The 15,328-nt window shown below is 45.5% G+C and overlaps 1 protein-coding gene across 2 annotated transcripts in view; it reads right to left on the reverse strand.

Annotated features, from left to right (window-relative positions):
- Positions 1-2,856: 2,856 nt before the first annotated feature.
- The window catches only part of LRP5 (LDL receptor related protein 5), a 317,788-nt gene continuing 305,316 nt past the window's right edge, over positions 2,857-15,328 (reverse strand). For both annotated transcript variants that reach the window (XM_063945049.1, XM_063945050.1), the window contains exons 21-23: positions 13,634-13,776; positions 6,222-6,319; positions 2,857-4,091 (exon numbers count right to left, since the gene is read on the reverse strand). In XM_063945049.1, the coding sequence (XP_063801119.1) occupies positions 3,830-4,091; positions 6,222-6,319; positions 13,634-13,776 (503 nt within the window). In that variant the 3' untranslated portion in view covers positions 2,857-3,829. The remainder of the gene's footprint in view (positions 4,092-6,221; positions 6,320-13,633; positions 13,777-15,328) is intronic.

Below are 15,328 nucleotides of genomic sequence, written 5' to 3' on the forward strand. Positions count from 1 at the left end.
AAGGGACAGTGGTTGCACTGGTTTCTGCAGCAGAGTATTCTAATCTTGGTGTAACATGATACAGTCTCTGAGGGTTCACTACGGCTGGCCGGCGGTCGGGCTCCCGGCGACCAGCATCCCGGCGCCGGGAGCCCGACCGCCGGTTTACCGACAGCGTGGCGAGCGCAAATGAGCCCCTTGCGGGCTCGCTGCGCTCGCCACGCTACGGGCACGGTGGCACGCTACACTATTTTATTCTCCCTCTATGGGGGTCGTGGACCCCCACGAGGGAAAATAAGTGTCGGTATGCCGGCTGTCGGGCTCCCGGCGCCGGTATACTGAGCGCCGGGAGCCCGACCGCCGGCATACAGAAGACCACCCGTCTCTGACAGTATATTTGCTCATCGCCAACAGAATTTGTGAACAAGAACCTTCGCAAGTGTTGATAGTGAGTGTTATATACAGTATGGCAAAGATATTTAAGACTATTTGAATGTGAACTAGAATTTAATGCAACTTTAAAAACATTTCTGAATATCAAGATACTGTATGGAGAGGTCAATAAATGGCACAGTAATTTGAGTGCTGTACATTAAATGATGGTACTTTCCATTAAAACAGCTTCTCAATTTGCCAACTGTGGGGAAAAAGGTTTGACATCAATTATTGTGGCTATTGCTAGGTACACACTAGGCGATATATATCGGCCATTCAAGTGAACGGGCGATTTGTTGAGAGTGGGTCGGGGGAAGGGTGTGTGTGTGCATATAATGTGTCTGTGAACGACATGTTCATAGGCATATCGCATTGACTGTGCAGCACAGCCAATGGTCGACGTACATATTCAGATATACTGGCTGACCACCCATACACTTGTTGCAGGGGCTGACGCCACAGTTGGGCGGGCAAATTCAAAAGGCCACTTGGCTGGGGACTCAATCACAAGACCGCCTGTCGGGATCCCGGCGGTCACAGTGCCACAGCCGGAATTTCGGCACCACATGGTGTTTTCTAGTGCTTGCCCCGCTGCTGGCATACTGGTGGCCGGGATCCCGCTGCCGAGATCATGACAGCCGGTAACACATATGTATTCGGGTTAGCGATCTAAAAGTTCACAATTTGCAGACGCGCGCTCCTTCTGGAATAACTGGATATATAACCACTGGTAATCTTCCAACAATCCTGAGGTCTTAAGATCAAATACAATTTGTCTCCAGAATATTATCTCCCCATGTCCATATCCCTCAAACAAAACAGAAATGGGGGATAATAGTGAAGTACAGTTTAGTAAGATATTGGTACAATAAAACAACTCCAATAAAACAAATCCGAATAAAAATCCACCACAATTCTAGGCCAAGGTGTACTCCGGTACCTCCCGGGATATCAGCACCCTTTTGCCGCTGGCCAGGCACCTTTGTCCTCGTATTTGGTCTGCTGCGGCGAAAGGGTGCCGATATCCCGGGAGGTACCTGAGTAACGTTTTACAAGCGCTATTGGGTGGGCATCTTATGACACCACGTATTTTGGTACGCACACCTTGACCTTGAATTGTGGTGGATTTTTATTCGGATTTGTTTTATTGGAGTTGTTTTATTGTACCAATATCTTACTAAACTGTACTTCACTATTATCCCCCACCTCTGTTTTGTTTGAGGGATATGGACATGGGGAGATAATATTCTGGAGACGAATTGTATTTGATCTTAAGACCGCAGGATTGTTGGAAGATTCCCAGTGGTTATATATCCGAAGTTATTCCAGAAGGAGTGTGCGTCTGCAAATTGTGAACTTTTATTGTGGACTCTTTGGAGTGGAGGTGACCATTCAAGCAGGCGCTGCAGCACCGTTGAATTGGAGCGCGGGTTCGAGATTATATTGTTTTTGTAGGGTTCGCCATCTAGTTGTGATGGTATGTACCCAGTCTAAGAGAAAATCTGTTACTATGGACAGATGAGAAACAAAGGAGTTCAGACTGCGGCACATACACTTAATAAATGTCCACATTTTTGTACAAACCTGGTATCTTTGTCTGCCTATCCCTATACTTAATAATTGATGAGTAAATAAAGGGCCCAAGAATCTCCTGCTCTTTCTACGTACACTTCCAATTCCCATCGTTTTCTACTATAGTATAACAGCAACACACAAATGGAAACACATGCTAGCAATTAAATCTAATACCTATACCCGCTGTAATTGCTGTGTATGTCACAAACTGCTGTTCTTCACTTTAAGACAAGCATATTTCTCCAAAGATCCTTGGATCTTTCAGCTGAACTTCAGATGGATGGCTGAGAGTGCAAATGCAGGCAACAGTGGTCATCCCTAGTGAAACTGTGAGGTCCATCCATAAGGGCATATAAGGAAATGAACACGGACTAAGAATTGCAGCAGGCTGTACAGTGTATTTCACATACAGCCGTAGAAGAGACTTCTCATTTAATGCATTGGAGCCAATTCATGCACACAGTAATATGGAATGTAGCTGGTGCAGGGAGGTGATACTTGTGCTAAGCCATATACAGTACAAACAACTTGAAGCTACAGCTTTCCCTTCATGCACAATCAGAGCCGGCCCTAACCAATATGATGCCCTAGGCAAGATTTTGGCTGGTGCCCCCTAGCACCACCGCTAGTTCTGCAGGAGATGCCTGGCATGAGTCAGCTGGCAGCTCTGCTAACGTCGGGTGCCTTTTGTTTATAAAAATGCATCATATTATTTGCATTACTATGTGGCCAGGATGCACAAGCAGCTTCTGCTGATTAAAATTATATGCAGCATGCCTATATTCTGTGTGCGACTGTGGCTGTATCTGCATATGAAATGCTACATTACAGTGATTTCCAGGAATACACTGCAACGTAGCATTTCGTATGCAGATACAGCTGCAGTCACACACAGAATACAGGCATGCTGCATATCATTTTAATCAGCAGAAGCTGCTGGTGCCCCTAAGCACACCAAATGCCCTAGGCATTTGCCTAGTTTGTCTATGCCTAAGGCCGGCTCTGTGCACAATGCATACAGGGCTTACACAAATAACAAGCCTCAGTAAGGTTAGTGATATTTTCTAAATCTGTAGCCTATTTTAGAACCAATTAGGACAACACAGTCTGCTGTAAAGATCTACAACATGGTGCAGTCCACTTCTCTGGCCTATTGGCTTGTACTTCTGGGATTTCTAGGTACACATTGGAGGTAAGGCAACATCACGATGGTGCCAGTATGAGAATCCTAGGAATAGGGCAGGAACAGAGCTATATGAAGATAAGGTGGGATACTCAACCATGTGAAGCATGGGCACAAATGCACTTTTTTCCCTAGCCGACATAATTCTTCTGCCGTGCCTTGGAACCAAGTGAGACACTTAAAGGCAATTATACACCAGACTCCACCTCATTTTTTTTTGATTTGTAACATTTCTTTTTTTCCCTAATCTAGGGCAGAAGATTCTGAAAGCTTCATTTCAGGGTAGACATAGATCCCCAGAACAGCCTTGGCAGTGCCTGGTATAAAGCAGCCTTTCATAGTTTACTAGAGGAGGTAACCTTGAGAACTGCACCTTGGGATTTTAAAAAATTAAAATAAAATACAAATCATTCCTATTAGAAACATTGCACTTAAAAAAAAATTATATAAATATGTTTTCCACTGTACAATTTTCAGTCCCTCCCCAACCCATTTGTATTCACATTTATTTTTTCTCTTACATCTTTTTTTTTAGAAAAACAACAATCAGGATTATCTTTAAAATCATAATATATATATATATATTTATATATTTGTTCTTTTGTTCATATTTAAAATATTTACAAATGAATAGGGACAGGTTCCTTCTGCTTGGGGTCATGAGGAGTCTGTACATGGCGAGGGGGGTGGTGGGTAGAGGTGGAAGTAGCTCCGTTCTGTGGTTGGGGAAGGGGGGCAGCTCTCCTCTGCTGACATGTACTGGCTCCGTGGAGTGGGAGGAGGTGGGTATGGGTCTGAATCCGAATTTAAATCCATGTAGTATTTATTAGCTTTCCATCTGCTGGTTGTGTAGTCACTGTCACACACGTCTGTGCTGCACGGTGTGGTTGGAGGCGCAATGCCTCTGATAAGGTAGGGTCTGCAATAGAGAAAAATACAATGGTAGATTTTTAAAAAATGGTGTTCTTCCGAATTTTATGTTTTGTTTTTTAGCATGGTCAACGGTGTAGATTTTCCTCCATATTGTTAATCGGAAAACAGAGGGTTCCATGTAATATCTGGGAACATACTGCTGAGTAAAAGCCACTTCTGCGAAGCATGAGCGGACTACCGTGATGTGTACTAATAACAGACCTGCAGCGGTGCAGGCAGACACTGCACTCACCCTGCCTCCAGAGACCTGTCCTGTGCAGCTGCAGCAGAGAGATTTTCTTTATTAAACAAACTATTGACAGCCAGCCCACAAGTAAACAGGCCTCCCTTCCGGCTTCTACATTGAGGTGATGCAGTTTTCGGCAGCTACAGGTGACGATACCAGCGCTGGAGAAAACACCCGGCGGTAAGTGACCTCTCCCCTTAGTAACACCTGGGACACTTAGTGCCTATGGCAGCGCTAGTTACCCAGGTGCAGCACAATATTGTCGCCTGCTGATAGCACTAGAAGGCTGCAGACAGAGAAAATCCCTTTAGTACAGATGTGTCCTCATACATCTTGCCTCAATACGCCTGGCATAAGTCGGCCGGCAGTACCTGGGCAGCTATGCTATTGTATAGCATTTGTTTTGCATACGAAATGCTGTGTTACAATGATTTCCAGGAATACACTGTAACGTAGCATTTTGGATGCAGATACAGCCACAGTCACACACAGCATATAACCATGCCACATATCATTTTAATCAGAATATGCTGCTTGTGTGCCCTATTTGCATAGTAATGCGGCGTAGACACACATAAAGATGCTCGGTGTTACCGAGTAACACCATGGTATGGCGTGACTAGAAGGGCTGTTTAACAGGGTTGGGGTCAGGATCCCAGCGGTCAGCATGCTAATGCCGGGATCCCGGCCACCAGAATGCTGGCAGGGTGACGAGCGCAATAAAGCACTTTGTGGGCTCGCTGCGCTCACCACTCTGCGGGTGTGGTGACTCGCTGCGCTCGCCACAGTTTCTATTCCCACTCTATGGGTGTCGTGGACACCCATGAGTGGGATAAGCCCTCAGCCCCCTGCCAGCATTCTGCAGGCTGGAATCCTAAATAACATTTACCATGACTGCAGCAAGGACGTAGGAGAACACAACTGTACATGCTGAGAAGCGATATGTACGGGGATTTCCACTGCCTTTAGCATTTTTTTCACCCTACTACATGCACCCGACAGTGGCATTAAAAAGTATAAGCCCCTTTGGAATTGCTCAGATTTATATGCTTACATAATGGAATCAAAACAGATTTTAATTTATGATGTTCTTGCATCAAAAAATCTGTAATGTACAAAAAAACAAACACATACTCTACATTTTCTTAAATACAAATTAAAAAAAAATTCAGACAACTGACTGCATACGCACAAAGTCCCAAATAAACCAGATTTGATTACATGAAATAAACCTGAAAAATGGCAAAGGGGCTAAATAAATAAACAAGGAGAGGAAGAAAGACGACTCTTTTTGGGTGCACTCTTGAAAAGTCAATAGAAGACTAGAATATAGCAAAATTAAGACATATTGTATTTATTAGTCCATAATTAAAATTTAAACAGTTGGTATATTCTGATCAAACATATAAGAAACAGACACAAAGTTTAAAAGTTTCACATCTGTCGTAAAGCATCAAAACCAAAAAGCTCGTTTTTCATGGTATGTTGCTTTTACGGTTTCTTTCCTTTTATTTCTATATTTTTTATTGGTTTATTGCGATATTGAAAAATGTCAATAAAAATACCTGATTATAAAAAAACAAAACAAAAAAACCTCACACGAAATGCTGCTTCTCATGTGCTAATTAGTCTCTCTACCAAATTTGGTGACATTCTGATTGTTAGGTCAAGCTACAGACAGCTCTACATGAGGGAAGTTTAATAATCTCCACCCTGTACATTTATAAAATATTTTCAATAGGGCCTAAGACTTTGATACATCATGTAAGATTTGTGTTTTATTATTAACTATGGGAAGTTCTGAATGGGGCTAGATGTAAAATGCTAAAACACCAAATCTGCAATTTCTTGCATCATCATCAACGCTAGCTTTACAGAGCGAACTCTTACCTGTAAGATCTAGTAGTGGATGGACTGTTCGAGGAGTAGAATACCTCAGTGTTGTATAAAGACCGATCTGTAGCTGGTGATGGAGGCGGATTCAAGATCTGGAAAAACAATTTAAGTTAGTCCTTTAGATCCAATTTTTATTTTTTAAAAGCATAAAAATCAGAGAATATGGACAGAGTGGCCACAAGCGGCTAGCATGTAACGCTGTAGTGCAGGAGGGAAGCACCTGGCTTCCTATTATCATGGGAATTAGCGAACAGCACTTTGAAAAATACACATCTGTTACACATCTCAATATTTGCATTTCAAGTGTTTCAATGTCAGTTACACATAGTGGTATATATACCACTGAGGACAGATATAGAAATGTATATTTAAACTAATTGCGTCATCCTCTTTTTTCTTGCAATTAGACTTGAGGATAAATAAAAAAAAATAGCTATGATAGCATCCATTTTGTGCCACTGTCATCTGTAATGCAGGTCATGAACTAGGTGTGATACGGGCACAGTGAGTGCTTATATCAGGGTGCTTCGGGCACAGCAGCGATGTGAAAATAAGATTTTAAACCTACCGGTAAATCTTTTTCTCCTAGTCCGTAGAGGATGCTGGGGACTCCGTAAGGACCATGGGGTATAGACGGGCTCCGCAGGAGACATGGGCCCTACAAAGAACTTTAGAATGGGTGTGCACCTCTATGCCCCTCCTCCAGACCTCAGTTAGAGAAACTGTCCCCAGAGGAGACAGACAGTACGAGGAAAGGATTTTTGTTAATCTAAGGGCAAGATTCATACCAGCCCACACCATCCACACCGTATAACCTGGAATATACGCAACCAGTTAACAGTATGAACAAAACAGTATCAGCCAACGACTGATCTCAACTGTAACATAACCCTTATGTAAGCAACAACTATATACAAGTCATGCAGAAATATGTCCGCACTGGGACGGGCGCCCAGCATCCTGTACGGATTAGGAGAAAAAGATTTACCGGTAGGTTTAACATCTTATTTTCTCTTACGTCCTAGAGGATGCTGGGGACTCCGTAAGGACCATGGGGATTATACCAAAGCTCCAAACCTGGCGGGAGAGTGCGGATGACTCTGCAGCACCGATTGAGCAAACATGAGGTCCTCATCAGCCAGGGTATCAAACTTGTAGAATTTAGCAAAAGTGTTTGAACCCGACCAAGTAACCGCTCGGCAAAGCTGTAAAGCCGAGACACCTCGGGCAGCCGCCAAAGAAGAGCCCACCTTCCTAGTGGAATGGGCCTTTACCAAATTTGGTACCGGCAATCCAGCCGTAGAATGAGCCTGCTGAATCGTGTTACAGATCCAGCGAGCAATAGTCTGCTTAGAAGCAGGAGCGCCAACCTTGTTGGCTGCATACAGGACAAACAGAGCTTCTGTTTTCCTAATTCGAGCCGTCCTGGCTACGTAAATTTTTAAGGCCCTGACTACATCAAGGGATTTGGAATCCTCCAAGTCTCCCGTAGCCACAGGCACCACAATAGGTTGGTTCATATGAAACGATGACACCACCTTAGGCAAAAATTGTCTATCCACATGGAAAATGAGATAGGGGCTCTTATGAGACAAGGCCGCCAATTCGGACACCCGCCTTGCAGATGCCAAGGCCAACAACATGACCACCTTCCAAGTGAGAAATTTTAACTCAACAGTTTGAAGAGGCTCAAACCAGTGAGATTTTAGGAACTGTAACACCACATTAACGTCCCATGGTGCCACTGGGGGCACAAAAGGAGGCTGGATGTGCAGCACTCCATTTACAAAAGTCTGGACTTCTGGGAGAGAAGCCAATTCTCTCTGGAAGAATATAGAAAGGGCCGAAATCTGTACTTTAATGGAGCCTAACTTTAGGCCCATATCCACTCCAGTCTGTAGAAAGTGGAGAAACCGGCCCAAGTGGAAGTCATCCGTAGGAGCATTCTTGGCTTCACACCAAGAAACATACTTCCTCCAGATACGGTGATAATGTTTCGCCGTCACCTCCTTCCTAGCCTTTATCAGAGTAGGGATAACTTCTTCTGAAATACCCTTCCCAGCTAGGATTTGGTGTTCAACCGCCATGCCGTCAAACGTAACCGCGGTAAGTCTTGGAACACGCAGGGCCCCTGCTGCAACAGGTCCTCCCTGAGAGGAAGAGGCCATGGATCTTCTGTGAGCAACTCCTGAAGATCTGAATACCAAGCCCTTCGAGGCCAATCTGGAACAATGAGTATTGTCTGCACTCTTTTTCGTCTTGTGATTCTCAGTATCTTTGAGATGAGAGGAAGAGGAAGGAACACATAGACCGGCTGAAACACCCATGGTGTCACGAGGGCGTCCACCGCTACTGCCTGAGGGTCCCTTGACCTGGCACAATACCTCCGAAGCTTCTTGTTGAGGCTTGACGCCATCATGTCTATTTGAGGAAGTCCCCAAAGACTTATCTCTGCAAAAACTTCTTGATGAAGTCCCCACTCTCCTGGATGGAGATCGTGTCTGCTGAGGAAGTCTGCTTCCCAGTTGTCCACTCCCGGAATGAATACCGCTGACAGAGCGCTTACGTGATTTTCTGCCCAGCGCAGAATCCTGGTGGCTTCCGCCATTGCCACTCTGCTCCTTGTCCCGCCTTGGCGGTTTACATGAGCCTCGGCTGTGACATTGTCTGAATCAGAACCGGTAGGTCGCAAAGAATATTCTCCGCTTGTCGTAGGCCGTTGTATATGGCCCTCAATTCCAGTATGTTGATGTGTAGACAAGCCTCCTGGCTTGACCACAGTCCCTGAAAATTCCTTCCTTGTGTGACTGCTCCCCATCCTCGGAGGCTCGCGTCCGTGGTCACTAGAAGGTGAGCACTCTGGAGCCACCACAGGAGAGACACCCTGGCCCTGGGGGACAGAGTTATTTTCTGATGTATTTGAAGGTGGGACCCGGACCACTTGTCCATTAGGTCCCACTGAAACGTCCTCGCATGAAACCTGCCGAAGGGGATGGCCTCCTAGGTCGCCACCATTTTCCCCAGTACTCTAGTGCATCGATGGACTGACACTCTTTTCGGTTTTAACAGGTCTCTTACCATGTTCTGGAGTTCCTGGGCTTTTTCCCTTGGGAGAAAAACCCTCTTTTGTTCTGTGTCTAGAATCATGCCTAAGAAAGACAGCCGAGTCGTTGGAACCAACTGCGACTTTAGTAGATTTAGAATCCATCCATGTTGCTGTAGCACTCTCAGGGAGAGCGATACGCTTTTCTGCAACTGTTCCTTTAATCTCGCTTTTATCAGGAGATCGTCCAAGTATGGGATAATTGTGACTCCTTGCCTGCGTAGGAGCACCATCATTTCCGCCATTACCTTGGTGAACACCCTCGGGGCCGTGGAAAGCCCAAATGGCAACGTCTGAAACTGGTAATGACAGTCCTGTACAGCGAATCTCAGATATGCCTGATGAGGAAGATATATGGGGACGTGAAGGTATGCATCCTTTATGTCTAATGACACCATAAAATCCCCCCCTTCCAGGCTGGTGATGACTGCCCTGAGCAATTCCAATTTGAACTTGAACCTTTTTAAGAACAGGTTCAGGGATTTTAGAATTGGTCTGACCGAGCCATCCGGTTTCGGGACCACAAATAGGGTTGAATAGTATCCTTTCCCCTGTTGTGTTAGGGGAACCTTGATAATCACTTGCTGTTGACACAGCTTTTGAATTGCAGCTAAAATTATCTCCGTCTCTGGGGGAGAAGCTGGTAAAGCAGATTTGAAGAATCGACGAGGAGGCACGTCTTCGAATTCCAGCTTGTAGCCCTGGGATACAATTTCCATCGCCCAAGGATCCACGTCCGACTGAACCCAGACCTGGCTGAAGAGTCAAAGACGTGCCCCCACCGGTGCGGCCTCCCTCAGTGGAGCTCCAGCGTCATGTGGTGGATTTAGTAGAAGCCGGGGAGGACTTCTGTTCCTGGGAACTGGCCGTAGCAGGCATTCTTTTCCCTCTACCCTTACCTCTTGCGAGGAAGGAAGAGCCCCGACCTCTTCTGGACTTATGCGACCGAAAGGACTGCATCTGATACTGTGGAGTTCCCTTTTGCTGTGGGGGAACATAAGGCAAAAAGGTAGATTTACCCGCGGTAGCTGTGGAAACTAGGTCCGTGAGACCGTCCCCAAATAAAACCTCACCCTTGTAAGGTAAAACTTCCATATGCCTCTTTGAGTCAGCATCACCCGTCCATTGGCGGGTCCACAGTGCTCGCCTAGCCGAGACCGCCATCGCGTTGGCCCTTGAACCTAGTAGTCCGACGTCTCTTTGAGCGTCTCTCATATACAAGACTGCGTCTTTGATGTGACCTAAGGTCAACAAAATGGTATCCCTATCTAGGGTATCAATATCAGCTGACAAGGTATCTGTCCAAGCTGCTACCGCGCTACAGACCCAAGCCGATGCTATAGCCGGTCTGAGTAAAGCACCAGTATGTGTATAAATTGATTTTAAAGTCGTTTCCTGTCTGCGATCAGCAGGATCTTTGAGAGCTGCCGTGTCTGGGGACGGTAGCGCCACCTTTTTGGATAAGCGCGTCAAAGCCTTGTCCACCCTGGGCGAGGATTCCCACCGTACCCTGTCCTGTGCCGGGAAAGGATACGCCATAAGTACTCTTTTGGCAATCTGCAGTTATTTGTCTGTAGTTTCCCAAGCCTTTTCACATAACGCGTTCAGCTCATGAGATTGGGGAAATGTTACCTCAGGTTTCTTTTCCTTAAACATGTGTACCCTTGTGTCAGGAACAGAGGGGTCATCTGTGATATGCAAAACTTCCTTTATTGCAATAATCATATAATGAATACTTTTGGCCACCCTTGGGTGTAGCCTTGCATCATCGTAGTCGACACGAGTCAGAATCCGTGTCGGTATCAGTGTCTGCTATTTGGGATATGGGACGCTTTTGAGACCCTGAAGGGCCCTGTGACACAGTCAAAGCCAATGATTGACTCCCCGCATTATCCCTGGACTCTGCTTTGTCCAATCTCTTATGTAACAAGGTCACATTTGCCTTTAAAACATTCCACATGTCCAACCAATTAGGTGTCGGCGTTGTCGACGGAGACACCACAATCATCTGCTCCATCTCCTCTCTAGAAGAGCCTTCCGCCTCAGACATGCCGACACAAGCTTACCGACACCCCCCCACACACAGGGATTGTGTGTGTGTGTATATATATATATATATATATATATATATATATATATATATATATATAGAGAGAGAGAGAGAGAGAGAGAGAGAGAGAGAGAGAGAGAGATAGTTCCCCCAATAAGGCCCTTTGGAGAGACAGAGGGAGAGTATGTCAGCACACACCCAGCGCCAATAGCACTGGAAACAAAATTCCAAGATAAACAGCGTTTTTATATAATCATATAGATAAATCTATACACTCACTGCACCTTACAAGTGCCCCCCCCCCCCCTCTTTTTTGCCCTCTGTCACCGTGTTCAGCAGGGAGAGTCCGGAGAGCCAGCTTCTGCAGTGTGCTGTGGAGAAAATGGAGCTGGTTAGTGCTGTGAGATCAAGCTCCGCCCCCTCAGCGGCGGGCTTTCGGTCCCGCTCAAAATTTATTTATACTGGCGGGGGATTATAAAATATACTGCCTCCGCAGCCTATATATTCATATGAGCCAGTCCTAGAGGTTTATTGCTGCCCCCCCTGCGCCCTGCACCCCATCAGTGCCTGCAGTGTGTGTAGTGTGTGGGAGCAATGGCGCGCAGCGTTACCTCATAGAAGATCTGAAGTCTTCTTTCTTCTTATACTCACCCAGCTTCTATCTTCCGGCTCTGCGAGGAGGACGGCGGCGCGGCTCTGGAACGAATGGCGAGGGTGAGACCTGCATTCCGACTCCCTCTGGAGCTAATGGTGTCCAGTAGCCTAAGAAGCAGAGCCTATCATTTCAGTAGGTCTGCTTCTCTCTCCTCAGTCCCATGATGCAGGGAGCCTGTTGCCAGCAGTGCTCCCTGAAAATAAAAAAAACTAACAAAAATCTTTTTCAGAGAAACTCAGGAGAGCTCCCCTGTAATGCACCCTATCTCCTCTGGGCACAGGATCTAACTGAGGTCTGGAGGAGGGGCATAGAGGGAGGAGCCAGTGCACACCCATTCTAAAGTTCTTTGTAGTGCCCATGTCTCCTGCGGAGCCCGTCTATACCCCATGGTCCTTACGGAGTCCCCAGTATCCTCTAGGACGTAAGGGAAAATATTCTAATGCCACAAGGGGTGTCTGCAGACAAAAATAAAACAAAAAAATGACGCGCCGTTGTGATGGTTCCAGCCATCGGTCATCTGAGTGAGCCAGAGCTTACTCAGAATGACTGTCGCTGCTCTCTACCCGTTCCCAAATGGCTGCAGTCTGTCAGTTAAGCTTAGGGGGCTCTGGGAGCGATTTCACAGCACAAGATTGGAACATGCTCCGATTGGGAAACATCAGAGTTGTGCATAAACCACTGGGCTACGTACAACTCCAAACCCAGCCCTGAGTGCATAATAAAGAAGCAGCACAGCCCTTATAGTCAGTAACTAACTTTCTATGGGAAACATGCAATGGAAGTGAGGGTGGGGAAAGATTAGCATTGTCTGCATTATGAGGCCAAGATTGGGTCATTTTATTTTTATTGCCTTTAAACTCGTATGGAGCTGTGATTGTGTGAAACATAATTTGCTTGGAATGAGTAGCTGTAGAGCTTGATTTCACACAGTGCAAGTGATGGAGCTCATCCACAGACAGATATGCCAGGGCCTTTTATCTGTCTCCATGTACGATGATTAATATATTAGAAAGTATTTCCCATAGCCATCACAGGGTCTTGGAATCCTCCAGCTGTCCTACTGGCCTCTCCTGTGTTTAGATGTTGTTATCGCCATCACTGGGCAGCAAACGCTTTCCTTCTGCCAATATCTCAAAGACCACCTAGTTCCACATTATCACTCAAACAGCTGGCACAAAAGGTACGGCTATGCAAGAGATCTCTGTTCATCTGGGATCCGTTCTTCCCTGCCACCAGATTTAATAATTTCTTTCCATACGTCACCATCTAGAGCAGGCTCACAGAGAGGCAGTAAGGTGCTGGCTCACTGGGCCCTTTGTACATGCCCACTTCAGTACCTGCATGATCAGTAACAATAACGTTCTACTATACACACACCATTTTTATACAGCAATTTTGATGCAGTAGCAAAATTTGAACTGGTTCACAAACACTACCTACATATAATACAACAAGGATCTCCGAAGACAACTGAAACATTTGGAATCATCTATTTCAAGTAAAATGTAAAAAAAATATATATATATATATAGTTTTCAAATACTTAACAGATGTCACATAGACAGCAATTTTGTTTTAGTCCTAAATGGGTGTCTCACCTGAGGGTATAAAGTGGCTTTGGTGCTAGAAGAGCTGCTGGAAGAGGCTCCAGTCACATGATTGCGATCATACAGCGGCGCTCCGCTGCTGCCCCCACCTATGATACTCATGGAACTGATCATTTGCTTCCCACACGGTATACCTGAGCCAAAACAAAAACATAAACATAAAAAAAATGTAAAAAAACAAAAACGTGTTCCACTTAAAATAAGGTAAAACATGGGCATCTACCGCAGTGATGCAACAATTTGCAAAATATGTAGTTATGGTAGACTTACCGTTGATAACTCTTTCTCCTAAGTCCACAGTATCCACAGGATAAACATTGGGGATATGAGGTAGCGTCAGCGGATTGGCACCAACGATCAAAGCTTCCGGCCTCCCAGAATGCAATGGGCCAGTGCCCTATAGCCCCGCCTCCGGCAATTCAGTTGTCTTCCAAAGCTCAAGGCAGGAGCATCAAAGAGCCCTAATCAGGCGAGAAGAACACACATTCACACCCTTCCGTACAAGGAAGAGGTTAGTAGGTGAAAGGATCCTCAAATCAGGTGCGTCAGGGTGGGATCCCTGTGGATACTGTGGACTTAGGAGAAATAGAGTTATCGACGGTAAGTCTACCATAACTACGTATTTCTAATGCAGGGTCCACAGGTTATCCACAGGATAAACATTGGGATGTCCCAAAGCAAATTTAGTGGTGGGGACGCTCCTGATTGGACAGGAGAATCCTTCACCCGAATTCAGCATCCTGAAAGGTATCAAAGGCATAATGTCTAACGAATGTGTTAATGGAAGACCATGTGGCGGCCTTACATATCTTTTCAGCTGAAGCACCACATTGTACTGCCCATGACGGACCTACCTTACGAGTAGAGTGAGCAGAGACATTAGCTGGAATAGGAAGATCAGCTTGAGAATATGCTCCTGAAATAGTCATCCGAAGCCATCTCGCCAGTGTCGGCTTGTCAGCAGGCCATTCTCGCTTGTGAATTCTGACATATATATTGGTAGATGCTCAATTAGCTTAGTGATATCATTCAGGTGCTCGAAAGGGAGGGGGTATTTCTGAGCAAGAAAAAAGGCATTTGGTTTCCCCAAGCACCCTGAATGATAACAGTAACCAGATATAAATCCCACATAATAGAATTCAGAGATCTTCGTTACACATATTCGCGCAAATGTGTGGTTAAGCCCCAAAGCCGCATCAAAGCGTCTCTGTATATTTGGGGTCCCTAGTGCTATATCTATGTGCAGGGTGTGGCACCCCAAAACACCAGCATAAGCCAGAAAGCCCAGCGTAGTATACCAGTGAAATCCCGAAGCGACTTTTTAAAACATTTAAATCACTTATTTACCTTCCCTCACCTCCCCCACTAGCTACAATCAGTGCACAAGAACATGCTTCCTACTTCAAGGATAAGATTGATAAAATCCGAGATGAAATTATATGCTCTAACTCAGCCAGTGACCTGCTCAATTCCCTACCAGAACCCACTGGCACTTTCTCTTCATTTGATCCCACACGTGAAGATGTAGTATCAACGCTCTTTTCATCCTCCTACTCCACTACCTCTCCTCTTGATCCCATACCCTCACAGGTCAGTAAAACTTTGTCTCCTGTGCTTAGCCCAACCTTAACTAAAATTTGTAATCTCTCTCTCTCCTGGTATCTTTCCTTCTCTGTTTAAACATGC

This window comes from Pseudophryne corroboree, chromosome 11 (genome assembly GCF_028390025.1).
Source record: "Pseudophryne corroboree isolate aPseCor3 chromosome 11, aPseCor3.hap2, whole genome shotgun sequence".
Classification (NCBI taxonomy): Eukaryota; Metazoa; Chordata; class Amphibia; order Anura; family Myobatrachidae; genus Pseudophryne; species Pseudophryne corroboree.